Source organism: Pungitius pungitius, chromosome 16 (assembly GCF_949316345.1).
Source record: "Pungitius pungitius chromosome 16, fPunPun2.1, whole genome shotgun sequence".
Taxonomy (NCBI): domain Eukaryota; kingdom Metazoa; phylum Chordata; class Actinopteri; order Perciformes; family Gasterosteidae; genus Pungitius; species Pungitius pungitius.
Window position 1 is genome coordinate 16,079,429 of NC_084915.1, and position 17,888 is coordinate 16,097,316.

Sequence of the window (17,888 nt, forward strand, 5' to 3'; positions counted from 1 at the left end):
TCGTAACACTGTTTGTGGGTCATGTGACCACTCGTTATGTAGAGATGATATTTTTTAAAGAGCACATAGTTGTTCGGGTAACAGTAACACCAATGATCACATTGAATATTAAAATAAATAACAGCTGAAAGTACTCGACTCTTTTTACATGCTATAACTATTCGACTTTTTTTATACATGTAATACTCATGATCAGGAGAATGGAGACTAATGAATGAAGGTTAGTCAAACATTTATTATAATGAAGCCAACACAACATGTAATGGAATGTGTCCGTAGCAACAATGAGATAATATACCATGCAATGGCTTATTAGGAGTCTCATTTTAATGAAACTTTAACATGCTATATTAAGACTTTACTAACATTTTAAATCACATCAAGTTACACAAGTGACTAAGGAAATCTTTCAACCTGATTTTTTTTTTTTTTTACAGAATGATCAACAGTCATTCCATGGTATGTTAAACATAAAAATGTAATGTATGATATGGTCAAGTGTGACTGCAGGGCTTCCAAAGATCAGAAATGTTACTAAATTCTGAACTGAGACGATGTCAAACACAAGATGTTTGGTTTATTCAAAGTGTAGAAACACCTGCCTGAACATTTCAACAGCACGAGAAAAAAAAAAAAAAGCGTATTTAGATTATGATTAAAAGGAATAGGATAAAAGCATATGTGTGAGTAAGGGCAGGATCACGGAGCTGGGCGTCTTCTGGCAGCCAAAGCGGGGAATTCGTCACTTAAGATTGCCGGATCTCTGCAGGTGGGACAGGTTCTGTTCTCCTTCAGCCACGAGCGTATACACTGAACACACACGGGGGGGGGGGGGGGACGCCTTAAAATCAGTCAGACTCAAAACATCCTTCACTTGGAATAACATTGTTTAGCTACAACGGCGGGGGGGGGGGGCAATAAGGGGCGTCTCTGCTCACCGCGTCGTGGAAGCTGTGGCGGCACTCCAGCACGCAGATGTCGATGGGGTTCATGTCCTCGTGGCAGATGATGCAAGGATCCTCGACGTTCAGCTGCAGAGACACAGAGAAACGCACCGTCAGAAGGTCGGCTCTGTTCCTTCGTCTCTCTGACCTCGAGCCGACGGACGGCGTTTCGGACTCACTGCGTTGGGGGGCGCGTCCCTCTTTGGTTCAGCCGGCTGCCAGGCCGGGGGGGCATGAGGCGGGGCGCCGTACTTTGAAGAGCTCTCGTTTCTCTCCTGTGGAGCAGAAGCCCGAAACAGTCACTTGTGAGGCGTCACGTGAAGGAAAGTGATCGGTGTTGAGGACTTTTGAGTCGTCGGCGTTCTCTCCCCATCGACCACAGAGAAGAAACGCCCAAAAAAAATATGAATGAAGACTCACTGCGGTGGTCTTTTGTCCGTGTGCTTTCCAGACCGGGGCGACCCAGGACCAGGCGGTACACGGAGTCCTGGCGCTCGATGCGGCAGCTTTAGGCTTCTCCTGTGAGCAAGAGGAGCCAAAACAAATCAATGGCATAAATAGCCCAAGATAACCAATAATAAAATAAATTTAAAAAAAAAAAAAAAAACCTGATGGTCCAGGATCAGCTGAGTCACTCCGCCGACCATTTCCTGAATGGTCATGTTGCTAAGGTTACCGCCGCTGGACGAACGGAACTCCTGGACAAACCTCATGAAGTCCGACCTGAACACAAACACATTTCAGTCGTCCTACAGGAGGATTAAATATGCACAACTTAAAAAAAAAAAAAAAAAAGTTACTTTTACAGTTAGTTTATTTGGAGGCCGACAAAATTTCCAAGTATAAAATATGACACTTGAATGTATCATTAACACCGTCCTTTTTTTTTTTAAATGACAAAAGGGTCACCTTGTGTAAGCGGGGAAGATGGCGGCCAGGCGCTCAACGGACTGGTCAAACACGGTGTTGTGTTGAGGCTCCAGAGTCCTGGACGCGGGTCGGAGAGGGGGCGGAGCCTGAGCGGACGCCGCTTCAGACGGAGTGATGGCTGCAGCCGACTGAAACGTTAAGAGCGCAGAGAGTCAGTGGAACATTTCTAATATCTGATAAACTACTGTTTAATTACGTAAAGGAGCTGGAGATACAGAAGAACCCAATGTAGCTTATTTTTATTAAAAACAAGGTGGTTACGGAGAATGGTTTAAAATAGAGGAAAGCAGCACGATGAATCCGCACTACACGCTGCGCTGGTGGGACTGGTTCTCTTACTGGTGCAGCTGGAGAGTCAGACAGGCCGTTGACCGGAGACCATTCAGTGAGTCTCCTGCCGTTGTTCGCTTGATCCAGCTGCTCCTGATACAGCGCCTGGGGAAAATTGGAAGACCTCGATCTCTTATTTCAAACCAAAAACAATAATTTTTTGAAGATGTGACAGCAGTGGAAGCAAAGAGGATTGCGACATCCACATCGCCACGCTGGTTTAATGACTTAGTGAAGCCATGGTTGTGGTTTTTTTTTTTTAATAAAGAGCATCTCATCATCTACTCGTGTTGCTGCATGAGATGACTCTGGTACCTCCGCACTGGAGATTTTCTTCTCAACCTCTTGGACATTAACTCTCCAGATGTTTCTAGCCATTTCCATCTCTGGGTTTGGGTATCTGGACAGAGACGAGGGCAGACAACGCACAAAATGAACACACTACGCCACCAACCGGTCCTTTCAGAATAAAAGTGGGTGTTTTGCCGTCTGACCTCTGCGCCGCTTCGTCCAGTTTGCCGAGCAGAGCCTTGGCGACGGCGAGCTCCGTGTACAGAGGGAACACGACCTGATCCCGGCTGCTCTCCAGCATCCACACCTGGAGGAGCACAGTGATCACCATGAACTTCACAAGCATAATGGGACGAAGGCTATTTAAAACTTTATATAAACCGTTGACGTGTGAACTATTACTGTGGCAGTTCATACGCACCACGTGCATATGTATTTATTTTATCATATGTTTAATGTCAGTAATATGTCATTATCCCTATTTTACTTTTGATATATTTCTTAATTTCAAATACTTTTCTTCTTGAATGAAGTACACTGTAAATTGAAAACGCTTCAATGAAAAAAACATTACACACACAAAAGTAAAAAAAGATTTATTTATGTTGAGGATCAGCCTACCTGAGCGATCCGAGACCTCCTGGTTGCCGCGGTGACCGCAGCCTTACAGCGATTGATCTCCTCCTCTATGCTCATCTTCTCGGCTGCGGACTGATTGCTGAGAGGAAAAGGACGCGGGGAAAAGAGGAGGTGAACAGGAGGAGGTGAGGAGCTTTAGCTGACGCGTCACTATCAACACCTACCTAGACTCGAGGAAGTCACTCAGCTTCAGGTCGAAGCTGGCTTTCTTCTCTTGGAGGCCTCGGGAAAGTCTTTGCATGAAAACAAGACAAATGACATTTAAAAAAAAAATCCTTAGAAAGCCATCTTTACATGTTCAAGCTGCAACGGTAAATCTAAAAATCGATTCATTCAGCACACAAATATAATAATGTCCCAGGTGAAATGTGGAAATACGCTTCTGCAAGTACAAGTCGTGTATTTAAACCTGTAGATACAAGTACATCCATAGTGTACTCAGACACATCAGCTCCCACCTCCCGTGTTGCTCCCCCAGCTCTTCGATCTCCATCTTCAGGACCCTCAGTCCTTCCTGGTTGGACTTCTTCTCCTTCTGGTCCTTCTTCACCTCCTCTTCCAGTTTCTGCTGGAACAGGGCCAGCTCCCTATTGGTCACCTTGACAAGAGGAAAACACCAGTTAACAGGTTTTTTTATGTACTTCGTTGCATAAACTTCATTATTTTCTCATGTCAATATATCCAAACTGTAACTACTTGTATATTGGCTTTGATCTCCTGAATCTCCTCCTCGAGGACAGCGATGTCTTCTTTGTGTCTCTGGTTGAATCTGTCACAGCCTTTCACCATTTTCTTAATCTGCTTCTCCAACTTCCTGTAGCTCTTTTGCTTCATGTTGACGTCACCCTGGACCGACAAACGGGACGAAAGGGTCAACTACAACTTTTGAGTCTTTACCCACGGACCTCCGACAATTAATGAAACCGGTTTGTTATTCAGTCCCTTGTTTAAGGACACGGGTATTTGCACTGAACTCACCGGGCTGCTCTCAAAGCGCTCGTACATCTCCGTGTTCACCGCCACGCTCCTCATGTTCTCCTGACACGTCTGAGAGAACAGAAAAAAAAACAAGCACTTCAATCATCTCTCACGCATGCAATTCAGCAGACTTTAAAGGTATTGTATGTAGTTATTGAAAGGGCCGATCCTTTATATAATCGCCTTTTCACAACGCATGACTCGTCTGGTTTTCATGTTTATTCTAGATGAAAATGTTGGGTCTTCACCTGTACTCGTTCGTGTTTCTTCAATAAGCCTCCATTGGCTGTCACCGACGACATAGCTGAAGGTCCGCCATCCAGATCCAGATCCAGCCCCCCGTAGTCAGTGGCTAAAACGTAAGGGCTGTGAAGCTCTCGCGGAGGCGCCTGGGAGCTTATTACGTAAGGATTCGGCACGAAGGGGCCGACGTCAGTCTGCGCGGGAAAATAACTGTCCAAGTGGCTTCGGAAGGCGGATTCGAGGCCCCCGTTCAAATAAGGAGTCCGAGAGACCGGGCCGGGATCCGTTATTACGTCCAAGTCGTCCAGACTGGCCGCCTGCTGCTGCAGGCACACGGCGTGCTTTATCAGGCCCACGCGGCACCCGATCTTGATGAAGCGCAGGGACTCCAGAAGGAAGGCCTCGAAGCCGCCCGCTTCCTGCATCTTCAGCTGAGCCACGGCGGGGAAGTTCACCAGCTCGCCGGACAGCAGGGGGTCCTCGGCCTCCAGCGGGCCGTGCTCCTCCAAGATCTGAGCAAAATAGCTGCAGAGGCATTCACATGTCCAACGTCAAAAATACTTCATGCAGGGGGGGGGGGGGGGGGGAATACGTGCATTTTCTCAATAGTTGCACTTCAGGAATCAGGAAACGTTTATTGCCGTTATACATACATGGAAATTGACTTGGCGGTTGGAAGGAAGACAGTGCAGCAATATATAAAATAAAAATATAATAAAATATATGCTATGGGTTAGTACGCTAAAGCTATGGGTTAGTAAGTAAGAAGAAATAAAGATAAAATGCACCAGCTAATAGTGACAAAGTGAGAGTCAGTCAGGGGGGGGGCCCCGGGCTTGACTGGAGTATTTTGATTAAGACGTTCCGACCTTTAAGCAATTTGTGGACTACTGACAGTGAATGCATCATATCGTGTTAGTATATAAAAAGTAACTAGTGTATAGAAATGTAGAACAGTAGAAGAGTAACGTAGCATGAAAAGGAAAAGTACGTTAAAACTGTACTTACTCGTACAAACTCTCTTTTGTCGGGTCGGGGTTGTTGTCTAGAATCATTTTATAGTGACCTCTGTGTCTTGTGCTGTTGTAGTGCTCCTCAAAATCGGCCACTTCCTCTCGGAGGTGACTCGGTACACTGAACGGATCCCCCGGGTGAAGGAACGATCTGTCGACACCAAGCCCCACTGTTGTTACGCATGAACACGTTAAAAAAACGTTTAAGTCTCCGACGTGGGGGGAACTTACAAAGAATCCTCTTCAAATAAATCTTGTTCACATTCATCTCCCGGAGTTGAAGCTCTCGTCCCGGGGAAAACGTAATAGGCCTGAAAAGGGAAGAGGAGAGGCGACACTTTTTTGAGTCACGCAGTCCATGCGCGTTTTCTCGTCACAAGCAGCGATCGCGCCCGCTCTCACCCGCGGCTCTCTGGCTTTCTTTTTCCGGCCTCGACTCTTCATAGGAGAATTCTGAAATCAAAACAAAGCAAATGAGGGAGCGCGAAGAGCCACAAAGAGAGCCTTCAAATTCCCTTTAGGGTCAACTACTACCAGTACAATAGACCTACTAGTTCTACACAACATGGTCCACCTGGATCCAGAGAAGAAGCAGGACATTATTAAGGATTAATTAAGGACCATTATGAGGCAATAAGCATCTCATCCACTGTGTTCGCTACAGGTCTCACAGCTCAAAAAGTTCCTGACAGCCTGCAAGAGAAAATATTTAATATCTTTGGAAGAAGTTTCCCTGTTTGAGGTTCCAGACATGCAAACTCTGTGCTAACCCTTTCCATTTGTTTCCAGCCATTATGCTAAGCTACGCTAGCTGCCGGAACATCTGGTATTTAGCAAACAAACTCCAGTTAGCATAGTAAATAAAAACACCATCAGGGTTCCAAAAACTTACATTTTCATTTTCATCAGACTTTTTTAAGACTGAACAATGTCCATCTGAAAAATAAAGAATTGGGAGTAAAATCACCGCCAACAAATGAACGAGCCTTCAAACCACATGTTTGAAAAGTTAAATATACACACCCATATCAAAATAGTCATCCAGTATTTGGTGGCAGGTGAGATATTTGTCCCTATGCTCCTCCAGAGTCCAGATAAAGAGTCTCATGTCATGTGGTGGGGCTTGTTTTAGGTGATCCGTCACTGTCACGCTGCTTGAAAAAAGCTCCGTCCTAGTGCCGAACTTCTCTATAATCGCGTCCTGCAACGGGCCAAAGTTGAGCAGAATAGACAAGTCCAGCTGCTCCAAGTGCTCTGCGTGGCGCTCTATGAAGGATCTCGCAGCTTTGAGACCTACAGAAAGCAGCAGGGCAGGCGGTGAGACTGGAGGACGAAGTGCGGAGAACAAAAAGAGCTCCAAAACAAGTTCAAAGGCGTCAAGACAGAAAGGTCTAACGGTTCAGTGGTAAAATAACGCCAGAGTTAGTCATTGAAGAAAGAAACTGGAGGTGTTCTAACAGAAATGGGTGCATATTTAAATAGGACGGGTCATAATAACGCAAACTGACGAGCAAAGTCAAACTTAACACAGATATTCATCCAGTTGTTCCTTCAGGGCATGTCACATGACCCCCCCCCCCCCGCTGACCTGCATTGTTGAGCTGGATGGCCCAGCTGCCGAGTTTGGGATTTATATCCTCGCAGTCACAGAGCAGGTGTACGAGGACGCGAGCCCAGATGCGGTTCTTCCGCTCCAGCAGCAGATCCAGCGCCTGCCTCAAGCTCCCCGCCTCCTCCTCCTCCTGCTGATGATGGTGATGATGCTTCAGGTTCAGCATCCTCTCGGCCACCTGGTTCCCCCTCGAGGAGTCCAGCTCCAACCAGGGCCTCAGAGCGGCCGCCAGGTCGGACGCGCTGAGGCACTTCTCCTCCCTCAGCAGCTCCGCGTTCTGGCTGGTCTGCAGCAGAACTGGATCCCTGTACAGCCGCCAGGCTGAAGACACAGTGGATACAAAAAAAAAAAACAGGGGACTGAACAACGCTAGTTGGTAAAATATTAGAGCAGCCTTATCTTGTATGTGCAACTGCTTGAAATATAGACGTGCAAAAAAAAAGGTAAGAAGCTTCAAACTCCTGGCTACAGGTCGGCCATGATGAAGAAGAAGATACCTTTCTGTTGATTGTGGGTCGCCGGGGCCTCAATCTGCTGCAGAATCTCGTCGTTTATCGCCTGCTTTTCTTGAAATGACAGCTTATGCTGCTTCCTCGTGAGCTTGTGCTCCTCTTTTGATTTTAACTTCTTTAGACTGAAAATTAATAGACGAGAAGAAAAAAGGGGTGTTATTTGGCAACCGGGTACCTGTCAATCAGCAGGTGATACCAGCGGGGCGTCGAGTACAAAAACTACTCATTCCTGTCGGGCTTGTTCTCACCTCGAGCATTTCTGATTCTGTTTGGGCTTCTTTGGCGTCAGTGGTTTAGAGATGGGAGCTACAAACTGAGAGAAACGAGACGCGGGGTCAACGCTGGGATTCATTCGTGAGCGCAGCGACTCTAAAAAGCTCCCCCCCCCTCCCTCGCCCGCAGAGGGAAATCTCACCTCACACTTCAGCAGCCCCGTCGGACGAAAGAGTTGGATCTTACAGATTTTGCCGACACAATCTGGAGTAAAACACAACTCTTTCAAGAAATCCTGCACCAGAAAGAAGTGAAAATTTAAGACTTTGGGCAAGAAACGGCTCCATTTTTTATCAATACGTGCATCCGCTGAAGCATCCATGTCAACATGAAAAAAATAAAAAGAGTGGCCGCACAACATCTTAAAAATTTTCCTCATTGGAACCACATACACTATAATACAGGAGAAATGTACCTTTTCGTTTTTTTCAAAGAAGGACGTCTTGAGGCTCTTCCAGCAGGCCGTGTGGTATTCAAGAACGCAGCTCTCACAGCAGCATATTCGAATGTAGCCCTGAATTAAACAGCCGCCGTGTGTCACTCGAATTGTTAACAAGTCGAATTCCATCCGTACGTCACGGGCGGACACTTACTTTAAAATCTGGGTCGGTCAGGTAGATTTCAGCTTTCAAAGGGACGAGGCATTTCTCTAGTCGACAAATGGCATCGGGAATAGGGGGAAATTTGCACAACTCTATAGCTCGCTCTAGAACGTCCTACAAAGAAAGAAGCAGAAAATACAAGTTGGGTAAGCTGCATGTGCAATCACAATTGTGTATAATGTCAAGAAGGGAAATGCAAGCCATAAATGCAGGAGGTTATTCGACTTGCTGAATGATTTTTTTATACGTACAAACAAAGTAAGAAGACAACTCACAGTGAAATACTCCGGCTGAGTCTCTTTGACAATCTCCTTCGTTAAAGGCCAGGTGAGTTTACCCGGTGTTATTTTATTCTTTACCGTCTGCAGGGAATCTGAAAACTGCACCAGAGCGAGAGAGAACCTGTCCAGCGAAGACAAACGGTGGGAACGAGTCGGGTGAGAATCAGAAAAGAAAAAAAAAAAGAAGAAGAAGATGGCACAAATCGGTTTAGAACTGTGAGCCGGCGTACCGGTTCTCTCGGAGGTACACCTTCCCCACGGCGTAGTAAACCAGACACTGGAACGTCCTCTCCTCAAACGATTTGATCTTCTCGAGAAGCGCTTGAGCTTCCACAAGTTCCTGCGTGGGACAGAGCAAGCTCGCATGTAACGCCTGCCTCCCCCAATTCAATCAATGCACAACTTGGACGATGAGTTATGTACTCATTGAGTTACCTCAAGCTGGCCGATTTCCGTCAGAGCCAAAACGCGGCCGTACAGCAACAACAGCACGTCCAGAGTGGAAAGGCCCAACTCCTGGGAAAGCAAAAAAAATAAAATAAATACATTTACAGATCAACTCCGGCGAGCCAAAAGCTGCAAGAGAGGATTCAAAAAGAAAAAGAAAAAAACCTGTAGAAGTAACAAAGTACTTAAATACAGTACTTAAATACAATTTATAATAAAAAAAAGGGTGCAACCCAAGTCATGTGCTGGTGCGACCCCCTGAGAAAGAAGTCAAAGTGTCTGTAGTCTGGAACATGAAACGATCATCAGAGGTGTACTACCTTGGCTGGGCTGGTTTCCAGCAGGACCAGCGCCTTCCTGAAGGCCTCCTCTGCGTTGCGGCTGCGTAGGTCGGTCAGGGCAGTGTGCGCGTCCTGCACCATCGACATCAACTCTTTGCACACGGCCGCCCTATCGAGCGGCGCCCGCTTCTGATTGGACGAAACACAAGGAGGAGCCGGTGAGGCGTCTTCTTCAACGATGCTGCTACAACGTCCACGAGTCGGATGAACGGACGATGAGATGCTCTTAAATACAAGCCGTTGACACACAGCCAGACACGTGAGTCACGTGACAGGTTAAGCAAAGCCGTACCTCTTCTTCAGGTTCCTTTTTCATCTTTGGTTTCTTCTTCGGGGAGCTGGCCACCAATTTCCCATTCTTTGAAGAAAGCTCACTGAAAGCACATGTTTAAACCAGTTAAGGGGTCTGGATGGAAGATTGTTTGACCCCCAGATTAGATAACAAAAATAAATCCATTAAAATCAAGCCACAATGTTGAATTTCATCATTATGTTTCCAAGTCTTGGAAATGTTACTAAGCACACAATCTGATCTGAAGCTTCATGTACAAACTGAGCTGCTGGAGAAAGATAAAGATTCCTCAAGCAGCTGTTGAAACAATCAATTATACAAAAAAAAAAAACATCCACCAACCTTTTGGCTGGTTTTGAGTTCTTAGCAACGCTTTCTGACTGTGCAGTCTTTTCGTTTTTCACTGGAGGTAGAAAAAAAAAATCTTAAAATGCAATGCAGGTAGATTTACATAATATACATGTAAAGACAAAAAGACCACTTAGTAAACATGGATACAAAAAAAAATGCTGATTTTGTAACTTAAAAAAATTGGCTTTTGGTGTAATGAGGAAGGAAAGTGTGGACTCTAAATAAAAAAGGGGGAACCTTTAATGCCCTTACATTATAATATGTATTTAAGACACATTGTGTGTGTGTGTGTGTGTGTGTGTGTGTACACACAAGAGCCACAATAAGCAGGAACTGAACCCGGCTCAGAGGGCAGCGTGTAAGCACCCGTTGGAGTGAACTCACCTGGCTTCTCTTCCGGTTTGACCTCGGGCCCCTGCAAACACACAAGTGAATAATTAACAAGGAGCCACATCGAACTTCAGCTAAAGCCACACAGAGAGTGCAAACAACATCCTGGAAGTCTGCTGTTCACACTCATCTGCTGATTTTTATTTTTTTCTATAGTTGGTACAGAGAATAACTTTTACCTAGAATAAAAACAACATGTCAAACCGTGATATAGAAATGACAAAATTGATGTGTCAATTTACAAATGACAATTTTAAATTCCTGAAATGAAAACTGCTTTATTAATTTTAATACGAATTTTTGTTAGACAGATGGATCATAATACGAAAATCATGACCCATTCATTCAGTGTGTGACAGCAAATGTAAAAACAATTTTTAAAGGACAAACCTTGGTCTGCGAAGGAGGATCATTCTTTTTATCGGCTTTCACAAGCGGTGGCCATGGAGCTTTGTTAGGGCTCTGCGTTCTGTCAAAGAAAGATGAGCCATAAGCAAACTGGCGTTTACCCAATCGAGTCGTTTCTTACATGCGTTAAAAGTTATTCACGTACCTTTTACTGGGTTTTTTTTTCATAGACTGTGAAACTGAAGAAAAAAAAAATCAAACCTCAGAAACACAGGTTTCACTTATGGAAGGACAGCGATGGCCTCGGTTTACACACATTTTCAACCAACGAGTTATTTGTCCTCAAATCAGGTTTATTACATTTAAAAAAACGTGTTTAATAGGATGGAAAAACCGACCTTCTACAAGAAAAAGCGTGACAATGCAAAGCGGCTCTTCTGCCTTTTATTTTTTTGAGGCACATCAAAATGAGAAAAGACTTCCTGCTGGTGGAGGCAGTGGAAAATACCTCTAGCGTTCAGCGCGTCGCGCAACTTCTGCTGCTGTTGCTCCAAGTCTCTCATTCCCTTGTGGTCGTCTTTGCACAGACTCTGGGCCGTGGAGTTGGCCTCGATGGCCATCGTGAGCGCTCCCATGGAGCACAGAGCCTCACAGTAGCGGTAGTGACCCTGCAAACAAACAGACAAAAACATGCAGCGCTTCACTCCTCTTGATTATCGCTTGACGGACAGGAGTCCCGCCGAGTGTTTACTTATCTTTACATATGTCGACTGGGTCTTGAACGAAAAACAGTACCTTGGCCCAGAAGGGGTCTATCAGAGTAGCGCATTTTCCATCACAAGCCGCTTTTCTGTAAAAAAAAGTTGTTTGTGTTACAACATTTGTAGGTTTCTTTTTTTTTTTACTGATTGGAGGAAATCTACTACAGATGAAAGGTAAAGTTGGTACTTACAGAAATTTGTCACAGCGAATATAGCATAACGCTCTGTTTCCATAAGCTATGTGGTTGTCGGGGCTGGAAGGAGAAGAGAAGATAATTTCACTTATAAAAGTACACACGTGTACCAGATGATTACTACGTTACACGTCACTGAGCGGACGCTTTTATCAAAAGAGACTTACAAGTGAATTTCAACCAATCTCCCATACAATGAGCTTGTAATCAATCCTTTGTGAATCCTTTTTGTTTGTCAAATCAGCTCTGATGGACGTATTAATCGGATTACTGTAAACGCAATATTAAATTTGAACTTACTAAAATTGGATGGCTTTGGAATAAAACAGGACAGCGTCTTCATATTGCTTTTTCTCAAAGTTTTCGTTTCCTTTCCTCTTCATTTCTTCACTTTGCTGGATGAGGAACAAGACAAAGCATTTTGTTGGGGTGAGTAGTAGAAGTTTGAACCAAATCAAACATTCGGTTTGCAGTGTGTCGGTGCGTTGTTGACATGCAGAGCTGGTACGAGGCTGAAGAGATTTCACCGTTGAATGTTCCGTGTATTTAAAAATAATTAAAATGGACTCAGGAAGCCACCGTGTCACGCAGATAGCCAATAACCTATTGATCTAATCTCGTCTGGAGATCTCGCTGTGGTCTTACCTTTATTAGATGGGTGGATGGTCGAGCCATCAGTGACCTCAACGTCTTTTCCAAGTCGGTACCCATTTCATGAATGTACTTAGCAACTGAATAAAAGCCAGAGAAAAGGGTGCCTGTTATCCACCAACATACGAGCTTTTTTTTATAAAACAATTCCTTAGAAAAGTGATCACAGCCGATGAGACCGTTTTGTGGCGCGAGGCGCTCGGTAGGATGGTTTTGTATTTTACACTCTGTGAAGATGAGGTGCAGGGAGCTGTGGCGCACTTGATCGTTGCCCATGACCCTGATGCTTTGTGAAATGTAGGGTTCCCCGGTCCGATCCAACCACTGCGATGCGTCTATCAAACCGTTGTCGCAGCGCTGATGGAGCAAAGTCAGAGAAAGATGAACATTCAACTGTGTTGAAAGTATGGAGTACATTTGGAAATATCAATTCCAATACCTCAAATCAGGCTTTCTGCTACTACGGACTATCGATCAAATACCAGAGTCAGACAGTGTAAAGTTCTAGCAACAATGTCGATGATGAAACCAATGATCCCAACAAAAGGACTTAAATATTTCAGATTTAAATATTCATATTCAATGTCCATAATAATTTATTGGAGACTTACCAAGTTTAACAAGTTGCTTATCAACACAACCTGCTTTGTCTGGTCCTTTTCCAACTGGAACAGAGATACATTATGTCAAAAGAAGAACCGCAAGCGTAGACAGTGAGTTTTTATTCATTATCATCTTTCATAATTGACCTAAACTAAACTTTTATAGTTCCCAGTTGAAGTACCACTGGTTCCATGGTGCACACTGAAGACTTACGGTTCCTCTCTCCAAGGCTCTGAGAATTGTCTCCACTGTTGAAATCATCTGAAGGTTATTCAGACCCAATTCATTGCCGCTGGAAGGGGAAACAAAATAATTTAAATATTGATGACTCAATTTTTTTTAAAGAGAAGAAAAGGGGGATGTTGATTTAGAGTTTTAAACCAATGTTCAGGCCACATTAATGAGTTCACTTACGGTGGGATCAGACCCAATTCTAAAGCCCAGCAAAAAGTAGCGCAGTACTCCTCAGGTTGCAGCACAATCGGAAGCCAGAAGACACAAATTCTCATTCGCCGCCCGGCTTCCCTTCTGGTTTCAGGAGGGACACGGATCCATCGCTCAAACACCTCTTCTGGAAAAACAAAATAAAATAAATCTAAACACTGTAGTATTACATTACAGGTCATTTAGCGGACGCTTTTATCCAAAGCGACGTACATTGCATTATAACCCATGCGTTACATTTTGCCTGGAGAGCAATTAGGGTTTTAGGTGTCTTGCTCTGGGACACTTCGACATGGCACATGGGGCAGCCGGGATTCAAACCACCAACTTTGCGGCCCCCAGCGCACCACACTACTCCGAGCGCCACCACAATAGTGTCGAGGCATAAGCATGGTAGCACTGCACATCAATGTGAATGGTGTATGAAGATGCACGTCTTCCTCACCCGGTGGACGAAGGGTAAGAATCTGGTCATATTTCCTTATTTGTTTCTGAGAGGAAAAAATAAATAAAATTAGTAACAGTTATAAAGAAAACAATGCGTTGTCAAAATGCATATTTTATTCTGAGTACTAGTTTAATAACTCACAGCAGTCAGCTGGTCACTGAAGTCCTCCCATTCACAGTCAGAAGAGTCTGACATTTTGTCTAAATCTGTGAGAACATTTGCATTAATCAGTTGATTTGTAATGATTTCATATTTACAACATATGTTTATTTTGGTGAACACTACAATGTTGTTTTGAGGATTAAACTGCACACTGGTACATCAAGTTGGAATTAGCACAGTTGTAATCATATCAAAAAGTAAACTGCAACTTCTTTCAAAACAGTAAAACTTAAAGAATATTTTTACAAGAGTAAAGTTACATTTGGCTGAATCGAACTTACTAAAAAGGTTCTCAAAGCAGGACTAATATTCATAGAATAGCATTTAGTGTGTTATTAGTTGTGTTAGTCCCGCCTCACCCACCTCCGTGTATTATTAATCACACAGTTTAAAAACATTGCGACTTGTATTTAATTAACTAACTTACAGAACCATTACTCATGGAAGGTGTGTTTCGTTGTTGCAACTCGACACAAAGGAACGGATACCTAACCCTCCCTGTGATGATGTCACGTTTAAAACTTTTATGACGTAGACAACCGATAGTTTCAGAAATAGACGAAAAGAGAACATTGGGAATTATTGCGTATTGTACCAATACGATGCGAGTTTTTATTTTCAACCGTCCAAGCTGATTTTCGACACAACCTTATTACCTCTCGGGGATTCATGTCACTTTCACCTAAACGCTGGTGATCGATTGGTTATTGCAATGGTAGCATTTGTAGCCCATTTATCAGCTAATCTGCGCAGACGAGCCGAGCCGAGCCGGGCCGGGCCGGGCCGAGCCACGGTGTTACGAGTCAACGTCAGCCAGGTATAAACGGACATACACGTCATGAACGAACGGGGGCCCATACCTTGTGCTTTTTTGGTCGTGTAAACACCTCAGCAGCGCGCTGTTGTCCTGTTCATGCTAGTGTGCGGAAGTCAGAACTGTTCACGTAGCTCACGCAGCGCCGCGTGTCATCAGCGGAGGCTCCCACGTGACAGGACGGTTCAAAAGCGACTCTTCCGCCTCTTCTTCTTCTTCTGCGTCTTTTTTCTGCGTTTCCGGCGGACTTCAAGCGTCGAGGCGGGAAGGTTCCCTCCCAAGTGGTCAGTCTTTTTATTTTATATTTTGAATGATAATTAACATGACCCATCACTGTTCTTAATCTTACATGTATGTGTATATGAATATATGCGTAAATGATATAGTATTAGTTTATGCAAGTGATACAACATTTCTTTTTACAAGCACAAACTTTGACATTTCAAGAATATGGTAACAGCTACCCCCCTCCCAACAAACACACACACTGAACTTGCAGAAATATCAGATAATACAAATATATTCAACCTGTATCAATTGTCAAGTTTTGATAAAATGTGGTATTAATATAATCCACTTTTATTAACAATGGAGCTTTATTACATTATTTCTACCATAAGGATACAAACCCTGAAGAACAATAAAGAGCAATTTCATCAAATCAGCCAACTTGCTATAGATAAGAGTCATTATAAGTGCGATTAAAGTGATACAATTTGTTACTGTTTTTAGTGTTTTAGTTTTTATATCAGCTGATAATGCTCATTTAATCAGTCTCCAGCTCAAAGTCGTCCTTCTGCGAGAGGAGGCCACGGAACAACTTCTCAGGGTACAGGAAGAAGCGTCTGTTCCGCTCCATGTCCTGAGCGTTGATAATACGAGTCACCAGAGCTTGCTGTAAGGCCGGAGACTCGCAGGGGTGATGCTGCACTTTGTGAGTCACGTTCCTCCCTGGCTCAATGACCAACAGCCCCTGAACATCCGCATGCGTCGCATTGTCGGGACACTTTCTGTTGACCACAACCCGGCTGCTTTCATTTCTTGTCCTTGACACAAAGTCAGTTTCGCAGCCTCCGCTTACGCCGGCACTCGAGTTGGGCGACGTCGTCCGGTTAAACTTAAACAGGCTGCCGTTAAAAATGGAATTCCTTATATTGGCTCTGCCTACTGCGCTGGTTGGTCCCGGTCCGACCGCCGGAGTCTCCTTGATGTTCCTGTGCAGATAGGCCGTGTAGCCCTGAACCAGGCGACTTAACGCCGTCTTATAAGACAGACGCAGAGACTCGGCGGATCCCCGAGGCACAGACTTCAGACGGACCTGTTGGAACAAGATCACATCGACTCGTCGGATGGTCCTGAAAAAACAGGGTTTCCAGTTCGTCTTATTACGACTTGAAGGTTTGTGTCAAAGCTATTCAAGTCAAAAACTCATAATTAACGATAACCTTATTTTGCACTTCGAAGACCTTAAGGAGGCCTATTTTATATGTTAAAAAGTTCAAAATGAATTGTGGGTTATGTAGGGGCCAGGTTACCCCTGCTGCATTGTTATCGATGACCAAATTATATTCAGTAGCCCATCGTCACCTTTTAGATGCTTGAAAGGAAAGTATGCTTTTCAACTAGAGTCTACACCTTAAACCTGTTTTTTATGTCAGTCCTGACCTGGTGAATCCTCACGTGTAGATGAAACGCCGCCCCAGCCAACCACTGCTGCATGGACACCGTGCTCATCCTCTTCCTCGTGGTCATCCTCTCGTAGTGGTCAATCAGCTCCAGATTCAGCCAGTCGTCGTGACGCTCCGCGGCCTCGGCCATCTCCTCGCGGTCGTTGGCGATGCCGGGGATCAGGCGCAGGTAGCCATGGACCAGCCGGCCGATTCTCGAAGCGCTGCTGATGCCAAAAATCCTCCTGGGCTGGGATCCGCGAGCGGGTGGGTTCCCCCCAGTGGAACCTTGAGCTCGGACCTAGTGCCATAACATGCATCTGGAATTCTGAGCTTCGGTTCCATTTTACCATCATGTGATACACTTCAAATATATATTAATGTACAAATATATACGGATTGGCCTATATATATATATATATATTTTAAAACCTACTTGTTGGGCAACCTGGTCAAAAAGCAAAGACAAAGCCAGAGCAACCACCCCGACTCCTCCACCGGTGACCCGGCCGCCGCCTCCCAGCTCTCTGCTCAGGTTGAGGCCGAACGCGGCCTGCAGCTCCCCGCTCATGCTGCGCCGCAAGGAGGCGTGTTGGTGCTGCAGAGCGGCCGAGGAGTCCAGCGAGAGGAAGGTGGCGAGGACGGGATCCAAGGAGATATCGGGGACGACGCCGGCGTCTCGAGCCACGGAGAAGAGCTCCTGGACGGTAGCTCGAGAGGGAAGACACGGAGTGCGACCCGTCGGGATCATGGCTGCGGGTCGTCTGGCTGTCTGCTCGTTATCCGTGTCTCTGACCCCTGGTGTGTTTATTCGCCCCCGGAAAATTGTCATCATCCAGTGTGGACAACATGAAGCTGTCTCTAGAGCGAAAACACATGGTAGGGGAGAAGGTATTCAGAAAGAAGAAAAGAAAGAAGAATAAAAAGCATACAGTTACATGAAATTAAATTAATAAAGTAAAGCTGAAGTGCCTTGAATTTGCTGCAAGGTTAAAAGCGCTATTTGAAGTGTGGCTGAGGAGATATGATATGCAACAATGTTGACTATGTCAGAAGGCATTAAAAAATAAACCAGCAGCTATGGGCTTTAATAATCTGTTTGAGCTAATAAATACGCCTGAAAGCACAGCGGTTTTTCTAATCAGTTTGACATTTACACTCAGAAACAAGCATTGAACATTAACCCTAATGTCAATAAGCAGTCAGCTCACTCACGGATAGATGTGCTGTCACTTCTGTTTTTAAGTGTGGAGCTATTTAAAAGAATTAAAAAAAAATGCTAGGTAGGGTACTCTATATTACATAAATAATCACATTTTATTTTATA

General features: G+C 44.7%; 2 protein-coding genes across 2 annotated transcripts; both read right to left on the reverse strand.

The window, feature by feature from the left end:
• Positions 1-557: 557 nt before the first annotated feature.
• Positions 558-15,076, reverse strand: ttc3 (tetratricopeptide repeat domain 3). The gene is made up of 47 exons (XM_037467061.2): positions 14,941-15,076; positions 14,060-14,124; positions 13,916-13,961; positions 13,441-13,597; positions 13,240-13,318; positions 13,035-13,088; positions 12,648-12,780; positions 12,418-12,503; positions 12,073-12,167; positions 11,770-11,832; positions 11,613-11,667; positions 11,326-11,485; positions 11,023-11,056; positions 10,860-10,938; positions 10,464-10,494; positions 10,071-10,131; positions 9,729-9,810; positions 9,416-9,565; positions 9,084-9,164; positions 8,879-8,988; positions 8,643-8,769; positions 8,359-8,481; positions 8,181-8,279; positions 7,908-8,000; positions 7,741-7,805; positions 7,478-7,614; positions 6,957-7,301; positions 6,392-6,661; positions 6,261-6,304; positions 5,771-5,821; positions 5,600-5,679; positions 5,364-5,519; positions 4,361-4,880; positions 4,113-4,181; positions 3,831-3,980; positions 3,593-3,732; positions 3,299-3,367; positions 3,117-3,213; positions 2,699-2,802; positions 2,520-2,604; positions 2,214-2,309; positions 1,854-2,002; positions 1,553-1,667; positions 1,365-1,463; positions 1,124-1,219; positions 939-1,031; positions 558-810 (listed from the first exon to the last, which is right to left on the reverse strand). The coding sequence occupies exons 2-47, from the start codon at positions 14,111-14,113 to the stop codon at positions 700-702; spliced, it is 5,193 nt and encodes a 1,730-aa protein (XP_037322958.2). The 5' UTR covers positions 14,114-14,124; positions 14,941-15,076; the 3' UTR covers positions 558-699.
• A 90-nt stretch (positions 15,077-15,166) lies between these two features.
• LOC119215160 (uncharacterized) lies at positions 15,167-17,814 on the reverse strand. Its single transcript, XM_037467067.2, has 4 exons — positions 17,777-17,814; positions 16,998-17,422; positions 16,560-16,862; positions 15,167-16,212 (listed from the first exon to the last, which is right to left on the reverse strand). The coding sequence occupies exons 2-4, from the start codon at positions 17,394-17,396 to the stop codon at positions 15,661-15,663; spliced, it is 1,254 nt and encodes a 417-aa protein (XP_037322964.2). The 5' UTR covers positions 17,397-17,422; positions 17,777-17,814; the 3' UTR covers positions 15,167-15,660.
• Between the last annotated feature and the right edge of the window lie 74 nt (positions 17,815-17,888).